The sequence below is a fragment of the Pyrus communis genome, chromosome 10, assembly GCF_963583255.1.
Source record: "Pyrus communis chromosome 10, drPyrComm1.1, whole genome shotgun sequence".
Lineage (NCBI taxonomy): Eukaryota > Viridiplantae > Streptophyta > Magnoliopsida > Rosales > Rosaceae > Pyrus > Pyrus communis.
Genome location: NC_084812.1, coordinates 2050497 through 2069278, shown reverse-complemented (window position 1 = coordinate 2069278; position 18782 = coordinate 2050497). Strand labels below are relative to the sequence as shown.

The 18782-nt window shown below is 37.2% G+C and overlaps 3 protein-coding genes across 3 annotated transcripts; 2 read left to right on the top strand and 1 right to left on the bottom strand.

The window, feature by feature from the left end:
• Positions 1 to 1825: 1825 nt before the first annotated feature.
• On the bottom strand, positions 1826 to 2783 carry LOC137749060 (uncharacterized). The gene is made up of 3 exons (XM_068489243.1): positions 2538 to 2783; positions 2288 to 2436; positions 1826 to 2002 (listed from the first exon to the last, which is right to left on the bottom strand). Exons 1-3 carry the CDS (start codon positions 2661 to 2663, stop codon positions 1960 to 1962), a joined length of 318 nt encoding a protein of 105 aa, XP_068345344.1. The 5' UTR covers positions 2664 to 2783; the 3' UTR covers positions 1826 to 1959.
• Positions 2784 to 3997: 1214 nt separating this feature from the next.
• LOC137746910 (G-type lectin S-receptor-like serine/threonine-protein kinase At4g27290) lies at positions 3998 to 7086 on the top strand. Its single transcript, XM_068486922.1, has 6 exons — positions 3998 to 5177; positions 5539 to 5756; positions 5898 to 6105; positions 6193 to 6430; positions 6540 to 6690; positions 6790 to 7086. The coding sequence occupies exons 1-6, from the start codon at positions 3998 to 4000 to the stop codon at positions 7084 to 7086; spliced, it is 2292 nt and encodes a 763-aa protein (XP_068343023.1).
• A 4894-nt stretch (positions 7087 to 11980) lies between these two features.
• Positions 11981 to 13941, top strand: LOC137748608 (protein kinase PINOID 2-like). The gene is made up of 2 exons (XM_068488776.1): positions 11981 to 12571; positions 12912 to 13941. The coding sequence occupies exons 1-2, from the start codon at positions 11991 to 11993 to the stop codon at positions 13831 to 13833; spliced, it is 1503 nt and encodes a 500-aa protein (XP_068344877.1). The 5' UTR covers positions 11981 to 11990; the 3' UTR covers positions 13834 to 13941.
• The last annotated feature ends 4841 nt before the right edge of the window (positions 13942 to 18782 follow it).

The window sequence follows — 18782 nt, the reverse complement described above, 5'->3', positions numbered from 1 at the left end:
CGACAAAATAAATGCATGACTTTTCTTGTTATCAATTAACCGTCCAAATTTATTAGTCGGGAAAATGATGCTTCAAGGTTGATTTTAAAGATTGGTACGATGAGGTGGAAACCGTTGATTGGAGGACTAACCAAAATTTAATTAAAGAGTGGCATTTGTGTTAATAAGATGCCATGCAAGGGCATTACTTTATTGAACGCAGGGATTCTCGTAGGATGATGCCATGCCACTTGGCCTGTTGGCAGTTTTATTCTAACGAGATAACCACCTCCTTTTTGTCTTCTAGTGCAGTCAGGCAACCTTCACACAAAGCAAGCAGTTGAAGATAGTTAGTCCACGCCACCTTGCGCCCGGTGCACACGGTTGGAAATTATTGGTAACATCAGTCTTTTTCAAGGCACAACGAATTTGCATGGGAAATGCAAAGTAAGATGAAAGAATAAAACTACCTCTAAAGATTAGTCAAGCAAAAATAATGTCAAAAGATTTAATCGTGAATCGAACCAAATCGAGACATTCAGTAAACATTACAACTTTTTAAATATTAAATTACATGACAATCCTAATAAGTTAATGCTTGTTTAGAAGTATTTTTTAAATAACTCAAGGGCTTTTAGAAAAAATATTTTTTGATTTCAAATGCACTTAAAATACTTCCTGTAAAAAATACGAGTTATGTGCTCATTGTAGAAAACACAAGTCAAGTGTTTTTTCGACACTTACTTGCGTAAATTTTTCTAACAGAAGTCTATTTTAAATTTACAAAAAACGTATTCAGTAATTTTAAATATCATTATAAATGAGTTCCTTATGAAAAACAAAAATAAGAATATTCAAAATTGCAACCTAATTCTAATTCTTATCTTATTCTTATCCCTTATCGTCTATCGATTAATTATTCCAAATTGATTTGGATTCTCACACGTATAAGTTTAAACGCCGACAGCGGGCGTAAGTTAGCCTCTGAGCCGACGTGTACGCGGGCCACCGATGATTCATTCCCGCCAGAAAACAACAAAAGCGGCACCTCACTTTTTAACCATTTTTCAGTTTCTGATGACAAGGCCGGAACTAAGGGGAGACTGCCACGTCGAGAAGGGTGGCTGGTGGGTCACACGCGGCGGAGTTCAAGCTGGAACACCACCCCAACCGGACGGTTTGTGGGACCCCTAGCGGGACATCATATGGTGGGGCCCGCAGGTGATGTACACACGAGAAACTTCGGGGTGCGGTTGGCAAACGGCAAACCAACACGACGTCGGATGACCGAATTTTTGAGAAAGCATGTTGGGCTTTTGTTTTATGTTGGGTTGGGTTTGGGTTTTTTAATTTTGGCTGTGGGCCTGTTTGTTGGTCCATTTTCACCCCACCCAACAAACCCTAAACAAAATCTGTGCATATCACCCCGTCATCCTACCCTCTGTGCAAATTAAGGTTTAAACTTCCAACCAAAGGAAAAGGATCTCCTTTTCCTGGATTCTAGGGATCCTAGGGATCTCGTGATCGTGACCGTTTATCGTATATCGCGCTATCAATTTTTTTTAAGTACTATTCATATTTAATTTTAAATTTTAAATTTTGAAATGATTTCTGATCGCACGATGTACGATAAACGATCATGATCATAGGTTTCATAGGAAAAAGATCCTCGTCGGATCCTTTTCCTTTGGTTTAAACCAAATCGACTAGGAGAACTAGTTGATCTGATTTCATTTTCATATTTCTCCTATTCGAAACTATTACATTAATTTGAACCAGCATGTGGATTTTGAACCAGGATGCATTTGTAAAAACCTCACACTTTACCCTAAAATATATGACCACATGCAACAAAAGTAAGACTCACTTTATTTTTGTTGCTATTGTGATACACTCGTACAACTTACAACATAAGGTTGAGTTACATTACATGATTAAGAACCAAAGAAATAACCATTCTGCCATTGATTATACAATTACTCAATTGTATCCCTTCCCTAGACAGTTGAGACAGCGTTGCACCCTGCAAAATCCCATTAAAAAAAAAAAACATCAAAACACACAAAATTTCACATGCAAAAGATAAGCAATCTTAATATTTTAAAGAGACGAACCAGCAACCACTGCTAATTACATTCGTATAATCAACAAACGTTTATATTCCCCCTACGAGCACCACAAGTATGAAATTTTATCACAAAATACATGGACACAATTAGTACTATTAACCTTCGTTACATATCATATTGCATTTTTTGTCAATTTTCCGACGGATAATCGAAGCAAAGAGCGTTAGTATCGAATTTACCTATTTCCATCACAGGTAGGGCAAAGGCAGGGGTTGATGGCAATCGGATCGTGCAGCGGCGACCATTCAATGGTGGCATTCCCTTTGCAAAGCTTGCATATATAAAACCCTTTCCCTCTGCAAACCACACAGGGCAGCGCAACCCTTCTCTGCCGCAAAAACCCACCAACAAAATGGCGATAAGATACCAATTCAGCAAAGACGGAGAAGATATTTTGGAAGTTAAGAGCTGGGTTTTTGGTCTTTTTACCCGTTTGGATTCGGCGGTGAACCGGAGCGCTCCGATTGTGGCGGTGGAAGCCAGGTTGAGGGTGAGGATTCCGCCGAGGAGTACGGCGGCGGCTGTGCCAACGGTGCGGAGTTGCTTCGGAAACATGGTTGGTGTGGTGGAGTTTCGCTCAGTCGATTTGTCGAACTGTTGGAGGGCGTTGAGTCAAACTCTGTGAAGCTAAAGGCAAAAGGCATCCAGGTGAAGTGGGCCGTACCAGAAAACTGAGGCCCGTTTGTTTTGGTATGCGGAGACCGTTAGAATTTGGAATGTTAGGATGATGGGATCCTAACCCTCTTTTATTTGGGTTTCCATTATTTACGAGGATGGGACTCAATCAAGGGCGCATTCAAGAAACTTGCATCCACTCCGTTACGTGAAGTGGCAAATGCACCCTAAGTTGAGATTATGATCTACTTCGGATTTCTATGTCTGGATCTGCAAACTGAGAGATTCGGATTACTCAATTTCAATTTTATGATCTCCATTAGTCCATCCCATTGGCATACTTCACAAAAATTCAAAAAAGATGAACAACTAGGATTTCTTTCTCTCTTTTGAACGATTCAGATCTCTTGATTCATGAGCTCCGAACACAGAAATCCAAAGTGAATCTCATTCTCTTAAGTTAGAGCATTTTGAAAAAGAGCCACGTTTTTTTCGCTTAGACTGATGGTGTACTGTATGAGGCCTTTAAGCAGATTCTCAAACACATCTTTTAACAAAATGAAGACCAACTGTCGCTTAGACCAAATGATCATACTTTAAAAAGCATAATGTTATGTGATATGTGTTCTCCGTCTTGGATGTGGAGATGTGACAAGGACATGGAATGGTACATCATGTGTCACTATATAAATAGTGAGATATGTATATTAAAATGTTAATAACTTAAAAAATAAAATTTCTCATCACTTACATAAAAACACGTGATGTACCACTCGTGCTCCCGTCATATTGAAAATTTTCTCCACAAGTAGGGACAAACTAAAAGAATATTAGACCTTTTGAGAATATTATTGATAATATCAATGCTTAAGATTCATGTTCTTGACCTTGGCCGGCCAACTAGCAGTCAACACTTTCTTGGATTTTAGATGCTCTCCAGACTTCTCGGTTAAGATTAAGGTTAATTATGTTTATTCCTTCATTTGGACTATATAATTTTATTAAATACACATAATTAATATATATATATGTATATATGTATATATAATTGTTGGGCTGTTATCCTGTCATGTTTCCAAGTCCCCAAACATAAATTCCCAACATGATATCAATTTACAGAAGCCGTACGCCAAAGAATTGCAACCCCTCCACCATTTTTGACTCTCTCTCTCTCTCTCTCTCTCTCTCTCAAATGTTGCCACCTAGTATGACAACCCTCATCGCAACATAGTCCCTCATAGTACAATTGTTTTCTGTCTTTGATTTGTTTAGACATGAAAACATCGGGAACATTTTCTCTTCTGTTGTGTACTTTCACCTGCTTCTTTGTGTGTTTATCTCATGCATCGGACACCCTGAGTCATGGACAATTCTTGTACAGCAATCAAACCCTGGTTTCCGCCGGCGGAGTGTTTGAGCTAGGCTTTTTCAGCTCCCCCTCTTCGCCGGACACGTACATGGGAATCTGGTTCAAGAATGACAAGAACCAAAAGCCAGTTTGGGTTGCAAACAGAAACAGCCCCCTTTTGGATTCCGTTGGAACGGTGGGTTCCTCCGGAGTATATGTCACCATCCGGTATGATGGGAACATGGTGATCCTTGACAGAAGAGACACTCCATTTATTGTGAATTATGGAGCAGTTGCACCAGGGAAAAACACAACTGCAAGGATTCTTGACTCGGGAAATCTTGTTCTGATGGAAGGAGGAGACACGTTTTGGCAGAGTTTCTACTACCCGACGGATACATTTCTTCCTGGAATGAAGCTGGGGTTTTTCAACATAAACACTGAGGAGTCGAGGAGGCAGTATCTTGTGTCCTGGTCAAGCACTTCTGACCCTGCTGATGGTCCTTATGCTCTAGGCATTGATCAAGTGAACCACACTCAGTTCAACGTCTGGCGCAGCGATGGAGCTTACCAACAGATTGGATTTTGGGATGGCCATGAATTCCATTTATTCTTCAAAAGCAAGTCGGATAATCTCAACTACAGTTTCGTTTGGCATAGTAACGAGATTTATCTTACTTTTAGCAATAAAAATAGTAGCATGCCTTCGTGGTTCGTGGTAGCCTCGGATGGGCTGATTGATGAGTTCATGATGGTAGGAAATGAGATTACGATTGTCGATTATTCACTATGCAATGACACAATGGCACGCAGTTCTAATGGCTGTTTGGTGCGGATGCCATCAGCGTGCTCAGATGGAGATAATTTCTCACGTGTCACAGGAATGCTGCCGAGTTCATTGTTTTTAAGTTGGCCAATTCGGATAGATCCCTATGACTGCGAGATATTGTGCAGGAACAATTGCTCATGTGTTGCATATACATATGATTCTCTGCCGGATGATGGAACTCTATGTCAACTTTATTATGGAAATAAAACCGATCTTCAAAAAATCGTCAGGACAGGAAACAGCACCATCTATGTGCGTGGTAACGCCTTTAAATCCGGTAAGCTTTTTCAATTACTCAACCTTTGATAGTTAGAGGAAGAATCAACAGCGGAACTACGTATCCTTTGTTCATTCAAATGCCCTTAAAGTTTTTAGATGGTAAGATGTGAACAGCCTCCTTTTTCTCTCCCTAAATTCTGATAGAGAACATTTTCTTTTTCTTTCCCCACTCCTCAGATAGGAAGCTGTTGGCTGTCACAATTATGGTGATTCCCTTGGTGTTGTTCATTTTAATCTTATTGCTATGGATAAAGTGCAACTCTTTAGGTACGTTAACTGCGCTATCGATTGTCCAACACACAGTAAAACGTTGCCAAATTAATATGTTGAGTAGACTGACTTCTTTGTACCAACAACAGGAATTTATGAATTCCGCAGTGGCACGAGAGACAGTATGAGGCTATTATTGTCGCAGTTGAGTGCCGATGATAATGCCAGCAGTCCAAATCTTATAGAATTTGGAAGGCAGAAGGATCATGAGTTGCCACTGCTTAGCTTTTCATTCATAGTGAAATCCACTAATAATTTCTCTCTTGCAAATAAGCTTGGGCAAGGTGGTTTCGGGCCTGTTTATAAGGTTTGTATTACAATTGTACTACATTTCTAACAATAAGGCATATGGTGTGACGAGTTTTATCGATTTCTAAATTGAGAAGTTATGTTAGATTCGAAGTTTATGTTAAAAAAAAAAAAAACCTGTATCTGTTGTTTGCTGCAGGGCAAATTACTACAACACCACATTGCAGTCAAAAGGCTATCCAAAAGTTCTGGACAAGGACCGGTGGAGTTCAAGAACGAGGTGCAGTTAATCTCTAAGCTCCAGCACAGAAATCTTGTGAAGCTTTTGGGTTGTTGCATTCATCGAGAAGAAAAGATACTAATATACGAGTACATGCCCAATAAAAGCTTGGATTCCTTCCTTTTCGGTTTGTAAATTCATCTATGCTCCTTTCCTATTTTATTTTTGGTCATCAGTTTAGTTCTCTCATGCTGTTGAATTGCAATTCTTGCAGATCAATCAAAGCGAAGGCTATTAAATTGGAGACAGCGCATACACATAATTGAAGGGATTGCTCAAGGGCTTCTTTATCTTCACAAGTACTCTAGATTAAGAATTATTCATCGAGATCTGAAAATTAGCAACATCTTATTGGATGCTCACATGAACCCCAAGATTTCAGACTTTGGCTTGGCTAGAATTTTATTTGGGAATGAATGTCGAGCCAAAACAAATCGGGTTGTTGGAACATTGTAAGTAATTTCATGCCTGCTGCATTTGTGTATTTTTGACATGTGTTTGTCATGCAGCATATAGTTTTCATAAAACTAATAACTTACTTTCTCTTTTCACTAAAACCAGTGGCTATATGTCTCCTGAGTATTTGATGCACGGCCTTTTCTCAACTAAATCCGATGTGTTCAGCTTTGGAGTCATTGTATTGGAGATTGTAAGCGGCAGGAAGAATGCAAATTTTTATGAGTCAGATCATTCCCTGAACTTACTAGGACATGTAAGTAGCAACAAGCTTTGGTTCTGAATTTATAAAATTCTTGTATGATATACCCCTCTATTCTATTTATCCAAGTTTAAAATGTGAAAATTGTTGAAGGCTTGGAACTTATGGAAATCTGGGCAAGCCGCGGAGCTCATGGATTCGACATTGGCAGGTTCAAGCTCAATGGAAAGCCTTTTGCTCTGCATTCAGGTGGGTCTTTTATGTGTCCAAGACTGTGCAGAAGATAGGCCAACCATGTCGGATGTTGTTTCGATGTTGAGCAATGAAGGAGCAAATTTACCTAACCCTAAGCAGCCTACGTATTCGAATTTAACGACAGAGGTTGATAAACCATTAAATCGATTGCCTTCTGTAAATCTATTAACATGTTCGGAAGTGGAAGCACGTTAACAGCTTCGAAAGCGAACCAAAGGTAAATAGTTGCTTGTGTTCCAAGTAACTGTGCAGATGTATAGCTATACGTTCTTGTTCCAACTGATGAAGCCACCTGAGGTGGTCATTTCTGCTTTTTTACTTTCTTCTGAATTTTATCCTCTACCAAAATGTACATATTTGTTTTTTATTTTCTCCATACACGTATAGAGTAAGGCACAGTTTCTCAACAAATTTAGCAGTATCCATCTCTTATATGGGGCCCAAAAGCCCCACGCAAGACAACTTGAAGTCCAAAGCCAAAGCCCATCCATTCTTGTTTGGACAGGACATCCATTTTTTATACAAGTACGGATTGTTAATATGGTGGTGGCAAGTCATCGACACTATATAACTAAAACGTATTGACTTGCTATTGATATAAATCCGTCTTATGTATACAACAAAATAGACGTCCATCACAGAGAATTTCTAATCAAGTATTAATCAAATTAATGGTGTTTAAACCAACTCCTATCATGATAACAAAATAAATGTAAAAAAAAAGAAAATTAAGGGTAGTTCCTCACTCCTCAGCATATGTATCCATATCGTCGTTGAAATTTTTATCCAATTGCACTGAAATTTATGCTTCTTAACAAACTTTTCTTAAGAAACCTTAGCTAGGGTTCATAAACTTTCCTATATTCATATATTACTGTGTAAAGTCTTGTTGTGGGGTTGTCAGTTTGGCCATGTTTTGCTCAGTCTATGATCCCTCTACATTATTGAAGAAGTGGAAGTTCACAGTTTAGACAACGACATTGTTGGTTCCAATTTCATCATATCTTTTCTTCCGATTTTCTTGTACTCATCGACAAGCTATTCACATTCTCGATCTGAAAAATTTATCCCGCGTTATTTTTAATCTATAGACGTACTAATCTCGAATTATAATCGAAGGCTTCACCCTTCTTTGACATTAATTTATCAATTGGTGGTTGCATAAAGAAATGAAATGAAATATCTTCAAACATGATCACTTGCAATGATGAGAGATTTTGTCCATGATGATACAATAAAAGCCAAACTTTCATGCAATATAAAACACATATAACTAAATTATTTATCAGAAAAATTAATGTCCTCACTGATACTGTTCTACCAAGCGTAGTTCTAATAGATTATTTTGTTTTGGGATGTGTTATCCATACACTCCTTTTTACTTCCTACACACCCTTCTAATTTTCGGCTATCGAATTGAATAAGTCGAAGAAGAGCATGTGTTTTGTATTACATGAAATGATATAGAGTATTTGGAGCTAACAAAAAACTTAAAGCAAAACCGAGCGTAGTGATGTTCTAGAATTCATACAGCCAACTCCATTTAGTGGGATAAGACTTGATTGTTATTGTTGGTTTAACCTCAGAAAAAAGAAGACAATGTTGTCGGAAACTTTTATTGGTGAGGGGAGAGGAATGTATGGGGCAAGTGATGGAGCCTTGAGTCATCCTATATATATGCTTCTCTGTAACACTGCAATTCTTGCTAGGTTTGTTGCCTGAAATTGGAACAAAGCATTGCAACTGATAAGATCCTGTGGTGAAAAAGTGCAGAATTGAAAAAAAGCAGAAAAAGGGATAAAAATTAATTTAATTTAAAAAAAAAAAAAAAAGATATCTGCGGAGGAAAAATTCAAAGAATTTGTGAAAAGTCCAAAGTAATTCCATTAAAACTGGCAGAGGGGACAGGATTTGGTGCCATCCTCCTAAATATATTTCATCTATCAAATTCAAACCCATGTTTTTCCATTTTTCCCTCTCATGAATAATATTTGTTGCTTTTTTCTTTCTTTAAAATCTCTTTATTTGGGTTTGTGAACAAAAACAAAATTAAAATAAATTGTGCTTTAGGGTCCCACAAGATCAAACACCATGGGATGGGGTAAGTATCAACAAGAAAGTCCAGAATCACACTGATTGGGTTATCTTTGTTGTCTGATCTAAAGCTAAAAGGTGGGAATATGATGTCTTTCAATGGTGGGATGCATGAAATAAAAAATTATAATATTATTATTATTAGAGGGGATTTTGAACTAATTTACAAATGAGAATACACACAAGCCTAAGTACTTAAGGTATCGTTTGGTATGCAGACAGGACGGGACGGAACGGAATGGGACGGGACAGGACGGAACGGAACGGAACAGAGCGGGAGCAAAGATGCCCTCGGATGGAAACAAGGAGGAAGAAGAAGGAGACGGAGAGGTTATAATTTTGTGTTCCACAGATGTGGAACGAGTCGTTCCAGGAGGGTGAGGTGGAACGAAAATTCACCCAAAACTCGTCCCGTGGAACAGCTCGTTCCACCCGTTTTAGGCGCACCGAACGTGGGACGGAACGCCTTGTCCCACTCTGTTCCATCCCGTCCCACGTACCAAACGGTACCTAAGTTAACTAATATTTTATGTAAGAAAGTATATTTACATGGGCGATGATATTGCGCACATCATCATTTACTTTTTATCTAGACTTTCACTTTGAAATTTATCAAACATGATATCAACAACTATGTAATTGAAGTATAGATTGTGTCAATAACTAGCATGCAGAACATGTTGATAGTCTATAACGTCTTCATATGCTTGTTGATATTAGGTGGTCAGATATGTCACGTAATCACGATCTAAATTCTCCACACAAAAGGACTAAATACAAATCATAAACTTTTGTTTATTAGAAAATGTGTTAGGACCTATCATTCATACTCTCATGAGCTGATGCAGACGTCTTTACCCTTTATAAATCTCACAAGCATGAATAACCAAAATAAACCAAATGCAGGTCCCCTACAGTCTACATGGGTTCACATGCTTGACAAGAACGTCATAAACATATTAGGGCAGAAGGTCTAAAGGGGCACCAGCCACGTAACCCTAATGAGGTGGACGTAAATACAGAGGCACGGGTATTTGGTGCACCCACCACCTTTCCACTGACCTATGGCCTGTCTGTTAATTTACCAAAAGGTCCCTCACTTTTAAAGTAACTACTGTTTTACAGAGCAGAATATCGATTTTTAAGGTGGCAAGCAATTTGACCGTTTGAAAGAGGTTGATTGGTAGATAACAGTGGTAAAACACCAACACTACGACATGTCGTTGAGGGTAGGCGTGGTTTGCGAACTTTTATCGTGGTTCTTGAAAAAACGGTGGAACGAGGCTTTTAACGGGAAAAGAAAGAAGCGACGCTTTTTGACCGCCAGCTTTGGAAAGCAACATTTGTTGAGGCAAAATAACAAATCAGCCACCCACTAAACAAATACAAAAATACTTGTCGAAAACCCTAATCGATGCCATGTTAATTAAAGCAGTAATCTAAAAGAGTGTAATTCAAGTTCAAATTTTCTATACATACATAGTTGAATATTGCTTAAATAAAACAACTCGACCCATTAATTTGGGCTTAGGACTTGTTTGAGACTAGCTTTAGAAGAGCTAATGTGTTTGAAAACCTTAAAAGTGGTTATGGATTGTAAAAGCAGCTTTTTAAAGAAATACATGTTGCGTCCATAAAAATTACACAAAATGCTTTAGGGTTTATGTTAAAAAGTTATGCTCATAAAGCGCTCTTATGAGCTGAAGTATCTTATACAAAAACAATTTTAGTGAAACTCTTACATATTTAATCGTAGGTGTCAAATGATGATTAGAGAAAGGGAAAAAGTAGAGAAGACCTCAAAAGTATTCATAGAATACAAATTTGTACAGCAAACTGCAGGGAGACAGAAGCAAACGACATGCACATACAACTAGTTAGATTCTAAGACATGAAATATCACATCATAAAATAATTACTTCCATGTAAGACCTTTTACATATGAGAAATTGACAAGGTCCTAATTAAAGCACCATTAAAATAATAAAAAAGATAAGATAAATAATGAAAATTACAAGTTACAAGGCCTTGTTTGGCTGGTTTTATAATTTTAATATGATGAAACATGCATCAACCATTTGTTTTGGAAGTCACTTTTGAAAACAAAGCATAGTGGTGGTGTCAGCTGAGATAAGCATGCCTAGAACAAGATCAATCTAAAAGCTCTTTATTTGCTGCAGTCTTTTGTTTGGCCGAAGGCAGATAGCTTGGGTTGGTTGAGATCAGCTGTAAGAAATTAAAACGCTAGAAATTGTAGAAAAAAGAAATGGAAATGGTGAACCAGATAAATTTCCATAGACTTGCACTGTGTATTTCCAAAAGTGGAGTGGCTTACCAAAATAGCCATCCTCTTGCTCCCCTTTCTATGTATCTTTTGGGAGAGAACCCCACATGATTCATCAAAAAGTGAAAACAATGGCATTGTTGTGAAATATTGTGGAAACATGGGTAAGTATATAGATGACTTTCATTAGCTTCATAGAACAATAACTTGGCACTTAAGTTTGATAACACTTGGGTAGAGACAGCGACTACATCATTTATCAGACAACTCTAACAGAAGTGAAAACACTCTATGCATGATGATACAACTTGACTCCATGACTCATCACATTCAATGTGAGAGTTGTCCAAATAAAACAATCATGCTGAAGTAAAATTTTCATCCTTAACTTCTACCAAAATTTGACACATGTTTAGCGGAATATGATATTTGGTATGTGAGAATGGATTAAAAATAAGAAAATTCTACAATAATGTCTACTCATATATTAACACATAAACTAATTATACTAAATTATTGTAATTCGGTAGTATCACACACTAATTTTTCTTTTATTATCAAAAGTAGCACTTTGTAACTTTGTTTGAACACCTATTACATATTTTGATGTGCTAAATAGCCTCATAGCCTACTAGTTCTCACAAACCCCTTGTTATAAAAAGCCCGATAAAGCAAACAGAACACACACACTCTCTCTCTCTCTCTCTGCTTCTTCACAACAATGGCAACCATGACAACCAAAGATGAATCGGAATATGATAGCAGTTGCTCATCCATAACAGTTCCGGACTCGAGCCGGAGCTGGATGAGCAACCTGAGCTTCAGCAGCCGCCGGCCGAGTTCGGTCTCCGTCTGCTCCTCCGCCACTGAAGCCTGCCCGCATTCCTCTGCTCACAAGCCCCACAAAGCCAACCAAGCTGCATGGGAAGCCATGAGGAGGCTCCGCAGCTCTAAAGGCCGAGTTGGGCTTGAACATTTTCGTCTCCTCCGCCGACTAGGCAGCGGCGACATAGGAAATGTCTACCTTTGCCAGATAAGAAACCCGGTGGTGGGTTTGCCGCAGTGCTTTTATGCCATGAAAGTGGTGGACAGAGAAGCACTTGCTATAAGGAAGAAGCTGCACAGAGCTGAGATGGAGAAGGAGATTCTGGACATGCTTGATCACCCTTTTTTGCCTACTCTCTATGCTGAGTTTGATGCTTCTCACTACTCATGCTTGGTTATGGAGTTTTGCCCCGGCGGTGACTTGTATGTCGCCCGGCAAGGCCTCCCCCGAAAATGCTTCAGCATCTCATCTGCTAGGTAATTACTTAACTCCATCTAACTAATCGTAGTTAGTAGGAAATGCTCTCTCGTCAAACAGTATTAATCTTAGTCGGAAGTTCTGCTATGCAATTAAATTACTTCCTGTAATTGCACTTAGTCGGTAATTAATAGCCGAAAATGTTCTCTTGATACAGTGCGTTTCATTTGACAACATAGTACCTTAAAAATAGCTATATATACTTTCATTATCATGTTTTCTAAATTATGAGGAAACTCAGGAGTACTATTAGCTAGAATTACTAGGTAGCCTCGTTTTATTTTGTGAAAGTGGTATAAAATTGAAATAATTACAATTTTTGGGATGAATTAATCGCAGGTTTTACGCGGCGGAGACGCTGCTAGCTCTAGAGTATCTGCACATGATGGGGATTGTTTACAGAGACTTGAAGCCTGAAAATGTGCTGGTTAGAGAGGATGGACACATCATGCTCTCAGATTTTGATCTCTCCCTCAAATGCGACGTGGTTCCGAAATTACTCAGGCGAAAATCAGAGTTAGAATCGAACCAGAAGAGCGCAAGGAGCTCATCAATGTCGTATTGTGCTGCTGCCCCCATGCAGCCTGTGCTCTCTTGTTTCTCTGCATCCCATAAGGAAAAGAAAGGCACAGTCACAACCATAACAGAACAAGTTGGTGCTGGTAATCATGTTAATCACGATCATCATGATATTAATCATGATTATGATGATGATTATCAAGAGCTTAACCCGGAAATGGTGGCCGAACCAATCCACGCCAGGTCCAAGTCATTTGTGGGGACCCACGAGTACTTGGCGCCAGAGGTGATATCAGGGCAAGGCCATGGAAGCGCGGTGGACTGGTGGACTTTTGGAGTGTTTTTGTATGAAATGTTGTACGGGCGGACGCCTTTCAAAGGCGAAAACAACGAGAAAACCCTAATCAACATACTCAAGCAGCCATTAAGGTTTCCAAGAGTTGTGGTCAGCAGCAGTAAAGAGCTTGAGGAGATGGTCAAAGTTCAAGACTTGATTAGCAAGCTATTGGTGAAGAATCCCAAAAAGAGAGTTGGAAGCTTAAAGGGATCTGTGGAGATCAAAAGGCATGATTTCTTTAAGGGTGTGAATTGGGCTTTGATTAGGTCAGTTAGGCCTCCTCATGTCCCTAATAGCGATTTGCATGATAAGATTAGGAATAATAGAGTTAATTACTTGCCTAAGTTAAGCAAGAAGGAGAGGGATGAACCGTTTCAGATCCCTCATCATGTTGAATATTTTTAATTTTATTGCTTCGATATATTAATGATTTAATGATGCATATAGGTAACCCTAAAACACAAAGCAAATTTATTTTCACGTTTTACATAAAAAATGTCATTGGAAAGGTATCTCCCGTCCAGGTAAGTTTATGAGAGCGTTTCTCTTTTGAGAATATAAATAAATGTATGTGCAAGTAGGGATGTAAAAGTAAAGGATCCCATAATTGTCCCAATGTGATTTTCATGAGAAGTCTATGAAGACATGTGAGGACAATAATTACTCTTTGTCAATGATGGAAAAAATTATAAATAAAAAATAAAACTTGAATCATGTTTTTGCTTTTATTATTTTTACTTTTTCTCAAAAATCGTCTACTTTTTGCATATGGGACTTTCATATCCACACATTCACATGCTGTTTTCACCGAGAAAGAAACTAACAAAAGCATCATGCATGCTTCCTTCCCTTCTTTGTTCTTCTGATATTTCTGGTCATGTAAAGTGCCAACTTCTTTTTCCTCTTCCCCATATCCATCCAAGCACTTTTTTAAAGAAGCTTATGCATAATTTAATTCAAACATGTACGATTAGAGAGCAAAGTCCTAAAAATCAACCAATCAGTTCAAGCCATATGATTAGCGTTGTGGTTGTATGGAACATTTCAAGAACTAGCCTCCGTTTGTTGGCCCAGACTGGACAAGATCGGAATTGAATCCAAGCCAGTATTACAAGGTTTAACGAGACATAGTATGTTGAATTGTTATCCTATATAATAATCGAGTCTCAATGCTTATATGTTCACCAAATAGAGTTTAAAGTATTGGTTCAATTTATCTGAAATAGTCAAGTTCAGGCCGAACCACTAAACGGAATTCCTGAAACCACAGCAGTCGGCATTTGGAATTAATCTAGTCATCTATGCCCAAACAATCTTCCCAAGACACAGGAAGGACAGCCCTACATTGGTTCTCAGTGCATCAGTTTGCACACGATCTCTTCTGAATTCAAAGAACCTTCTGCATATGGCTAGTGAGATTAATTTTTATAATCTTGTCATGTAATCATACTATGCAGCTAATTTGGTGCAATCTGATAACTCGTACGTACGTGTGTATGTATGATGTGCATAATATATAAAGATTTTGAGAAGGAACTGCCTGTATGCCTCTAAGTCAACGCTATGTGCACAAAGGGTCAATAGAGGTTTCATTGGCTTCCAAGAACTTGCCATTTTGTCAATACCATTGATGGAAATTCAGACTAACAGAGGGGGAGATCGTGCAGTCTTCATCACTAGTACTTTGCAGCAGCACGCGCATGAAAGAGACAGGGTTGGCTATGGCTTGGGTGACCTCTCTCTCTCTCTTAGGGATTTCAATATGCTCCGACATATTTTAAGTTGAGACACTGTAATTTGGCCGCTATAGTTTAGGGTTTAGGATACTCTTGGGCATCCCGATGTTAGAATACTCCAAAGCATAATAAAATTTTCGCCCTCTCTCATTCTTTCTTTAAAATTAGGTCTAAAGCCTAGTCTTTATTGTACGGAATATATGTGCATGGGCCTTGCTAGCTATCGGTTTCACCAAACAAGTAAAAGAAGTAGCTAGGAATTGTAATGATGCTCTTGAACTCATATCATGCTCTGTTTGCTTTTTGTATTCTGCGAGCCGTTTGGTTAAATTTCATGCAATTCTTTGACAACAACCATTTGAACCTGCTCGGCCTAAACTGGATATATTTGAAAACGAAGGGCGAGTGTTAAAGTTTCTAGTTGTATACCAAGGAAATGAGGACTATATATCATGGTTGGATAACAAAATATCTGGTAGACTTAGTTATAGTTATATTCATAATTATGTGATTTTTTAAAATGTAAATTCAAAAAAATTAATACATATGTATTTCTTTGGACAAAATATAATGTCCTGTATTGCATTTTACGAGTCCAATATCCAATGGCCAAAATATCATTGTCGTGATTAGAAAAACTGTCTTTTCTCATAGCTTTCAGAAATGATTTAACAATTCAACTAATGTAGTACTTGCTTATCATTCTCTTCAATGACGACTACGTTGAGCTTGTAGCAGGAATAGGATCCTCTTAGGATTCCTTCCATCCGGATTCACAAAGTCCTTCAAATATATTCGTTCAATAAAAAATCGAACGGCTAGGAACTAATTCTCTGTTCACCTGCACCTTCACTTTTTCCTGTTCATCTTCTACCATCTTCACCTTCTCATGTTCATCAATTTCCATTTTTTCCTTGTTCATCTTCTTCCCTTTTCTCCATCTCTCTCTTTGGCTTCAAAATTATAGGATCTGAAGAGAATCGCAGTCCTTTGTAGTAAAATTCTTGGTTTTCATGTATTTGTTGTGTATAAATTACAGCACACATTATTTGTTCCATTGCTTTTATCATTAAGATAGAATTAATTAGGATGCGGAACCAAATTATTTGAGAAGGTATAATTCTACATTATCAAAAATTTGATCATGCTCATAAATTGGACTTGTACGCCCAACAAGATCGTTCATCAAATGTTGTGACCGTCTACCACTTGTTCAAAATTCAGCTCCCATCACACATTATTTGATACGAAAATTTAATAAACTAATTAGACATGTTAGCTAAAATTATTACTTTGATAATCATAAGAAACCTATACCAAATTTTTTTTTTTTTTGGTCCGGACATCATCTAGTGTCATCACATCCTAGATTTTGCATGTGCCACAAATTTAGAAAACATACCATCGCAATCATGGTACCAATATTATATATGTAATTAAAGTTTTAAGGTAACGCTGAACAACTATTGCTTTCCAATATTTTCATGTTCACAGGCTACTATATTGGGGAAGACAAAACACTTTGAATAAACAAATATACAAATTGAGTTAGCTCAGCTAGTCAGGCATATTTCTGAAGTGATTGGTTAGTCGACATGGTACATTGACCATTATATGGCAAAAATATCAACATTAATCAACTGTGAATATTGATCAAAATAATATCAACTGTTAATTGGGTACTAAAGCAAATAAATGAAAGAATCTTTTTATCTTTAACTACTTTTTCATTAACAATATATCTTTAACTCCTTCACCTACCTTTAGCCACTTGATTAACGTTTGAAATGGAAAAGCATTAAAACAATCTTTCTTTTAGGTGACCGATCATGTGATAAAAGAAATATCAGTTCCTTTGTGATGGATAAGTCTCTCTCACGACGTTCAGTTTTTATTGTATTTGAGTTTTATGCGGTCAAAAAAGTAATAATTTAATAAGATAAGATAACACTACAAGTAATATTTTTCTCCACCAAATGAAAGATACACAAAACCTACCCATAGTCGCTATTTAGCACGTATGGATTTGTAAGAGAAATTCTTACATCGAATTGATGATACTGGCTTTGTATATATTCACAGTTTTAATTTTATGAAACACGTTATGAAAGGTAGATGTAGATACAAGATGACATTTCCTCGGTCGCACAATAGAATCTCTCAGACTTGTGACGGAATCTCTCAGACTTGTGACGGTGCAAAGACAGACAACATATGAAACCAGACACTGGCGACCCACTCAAGGGAAAACCATGGACTGGAAAAGAGAAACCCTATCCAGGATTTTTTGAATACTGTCTGCAACAGCAGATCACCTGGTGATCTCAACCCTTGCTTTTAGGACACCTGTCTCAATCTCATCAACTATTGAAGTGCGTATGGAACCAAAGCACAAGGGCAAACCCATGGTTTTGGGGCAGCTTTGTCCCAAACCAGTTACAATTTCACTCCCAACTCAAGAGAAAGTGAATTTCATAAAAGGTGGAATAGTAAAATTCAAAATTTAGGTTCTAAACTTATCTTAACTTGCTTAAATTCTTGGGTTAAATATGAGTTTTAACTCAAAACTCATTTTTGAAGTAAATTTCGTCCAAAATTTCTCCTAGGTTAGTAGACTGGTTCACCATACATGTGTATTGTTTTTTAGTTTTATTATTAAATCCAACTGCTAAGCTCTCATATGATTAAATCCAACACTTAAAAAAAAAAAAAAAAAAAAAATCTAACGGTCCACATTTAAACTCAATGGTTAAATAATTAAAAAAAATCTTTCATATGTTTCATATTCTTTCATCATGTTCCACGAGTTTTATGGTCTTAGTTTAGTGATTTTTCAATATTTATCGGAATCTAAATATTTTTAGATCAAAATGTTCATAAAATTAAATTAGGTAGTCTACATAATTTTTTTTTTTAAAGTTACTATAAGATTTTTTTTTTAATTTTTAAATTCATTCTTTTAATAATCTCGGGCTAAAAATTTAACTTTAGAAGAGTTTGAACAGAAAAACTGTTTCTAAATTAAAACTTAATTTTCTGGTTAAAAATTTTAAGTTTTAACTCAAGGTTGAAGATGATTTAAATAAAATAACATGCAATACTTAGAAAATAAGTCTTATTTAGGTTCGTGGGTCATCTTAGTAACATCAAATGGTTAATATAAGAGCATCTCCAGCAAAATTGTTAAATTTATTTTTTTAACTAAATATGTAAATTAGCCCGTAGGATTTCCTTGTTCTAAGAGAGTTGTTACTCAATTTCAAATTTAGGACTTGTACGACACTTTCTAGATTTAAAGAGTTTCTAACCAAGTCTTTAAACGATCTTTTTAATATAATAATGTGTCTTTTCTCAACACCTCTATTACAAAACAACAAAAAAACGTAAGACCACTTGTTTCATATTAGGTACTATATAATATATAATATAATATCAAAATCTATACAGTAACAAAATTGTGGAGTGGCAAATTTTTCTCTTTAAATTGCCACGTAGGTCAACAAACTCATATTTGAAGAGTTATATTTATGGAGGTTGTTGGAGAGGCTCGATGCTTTAATTAAGCATTGTAGATCTCAAAAACCTTTCACCTGGAGAGAGATTTATTTTTATTTTTAT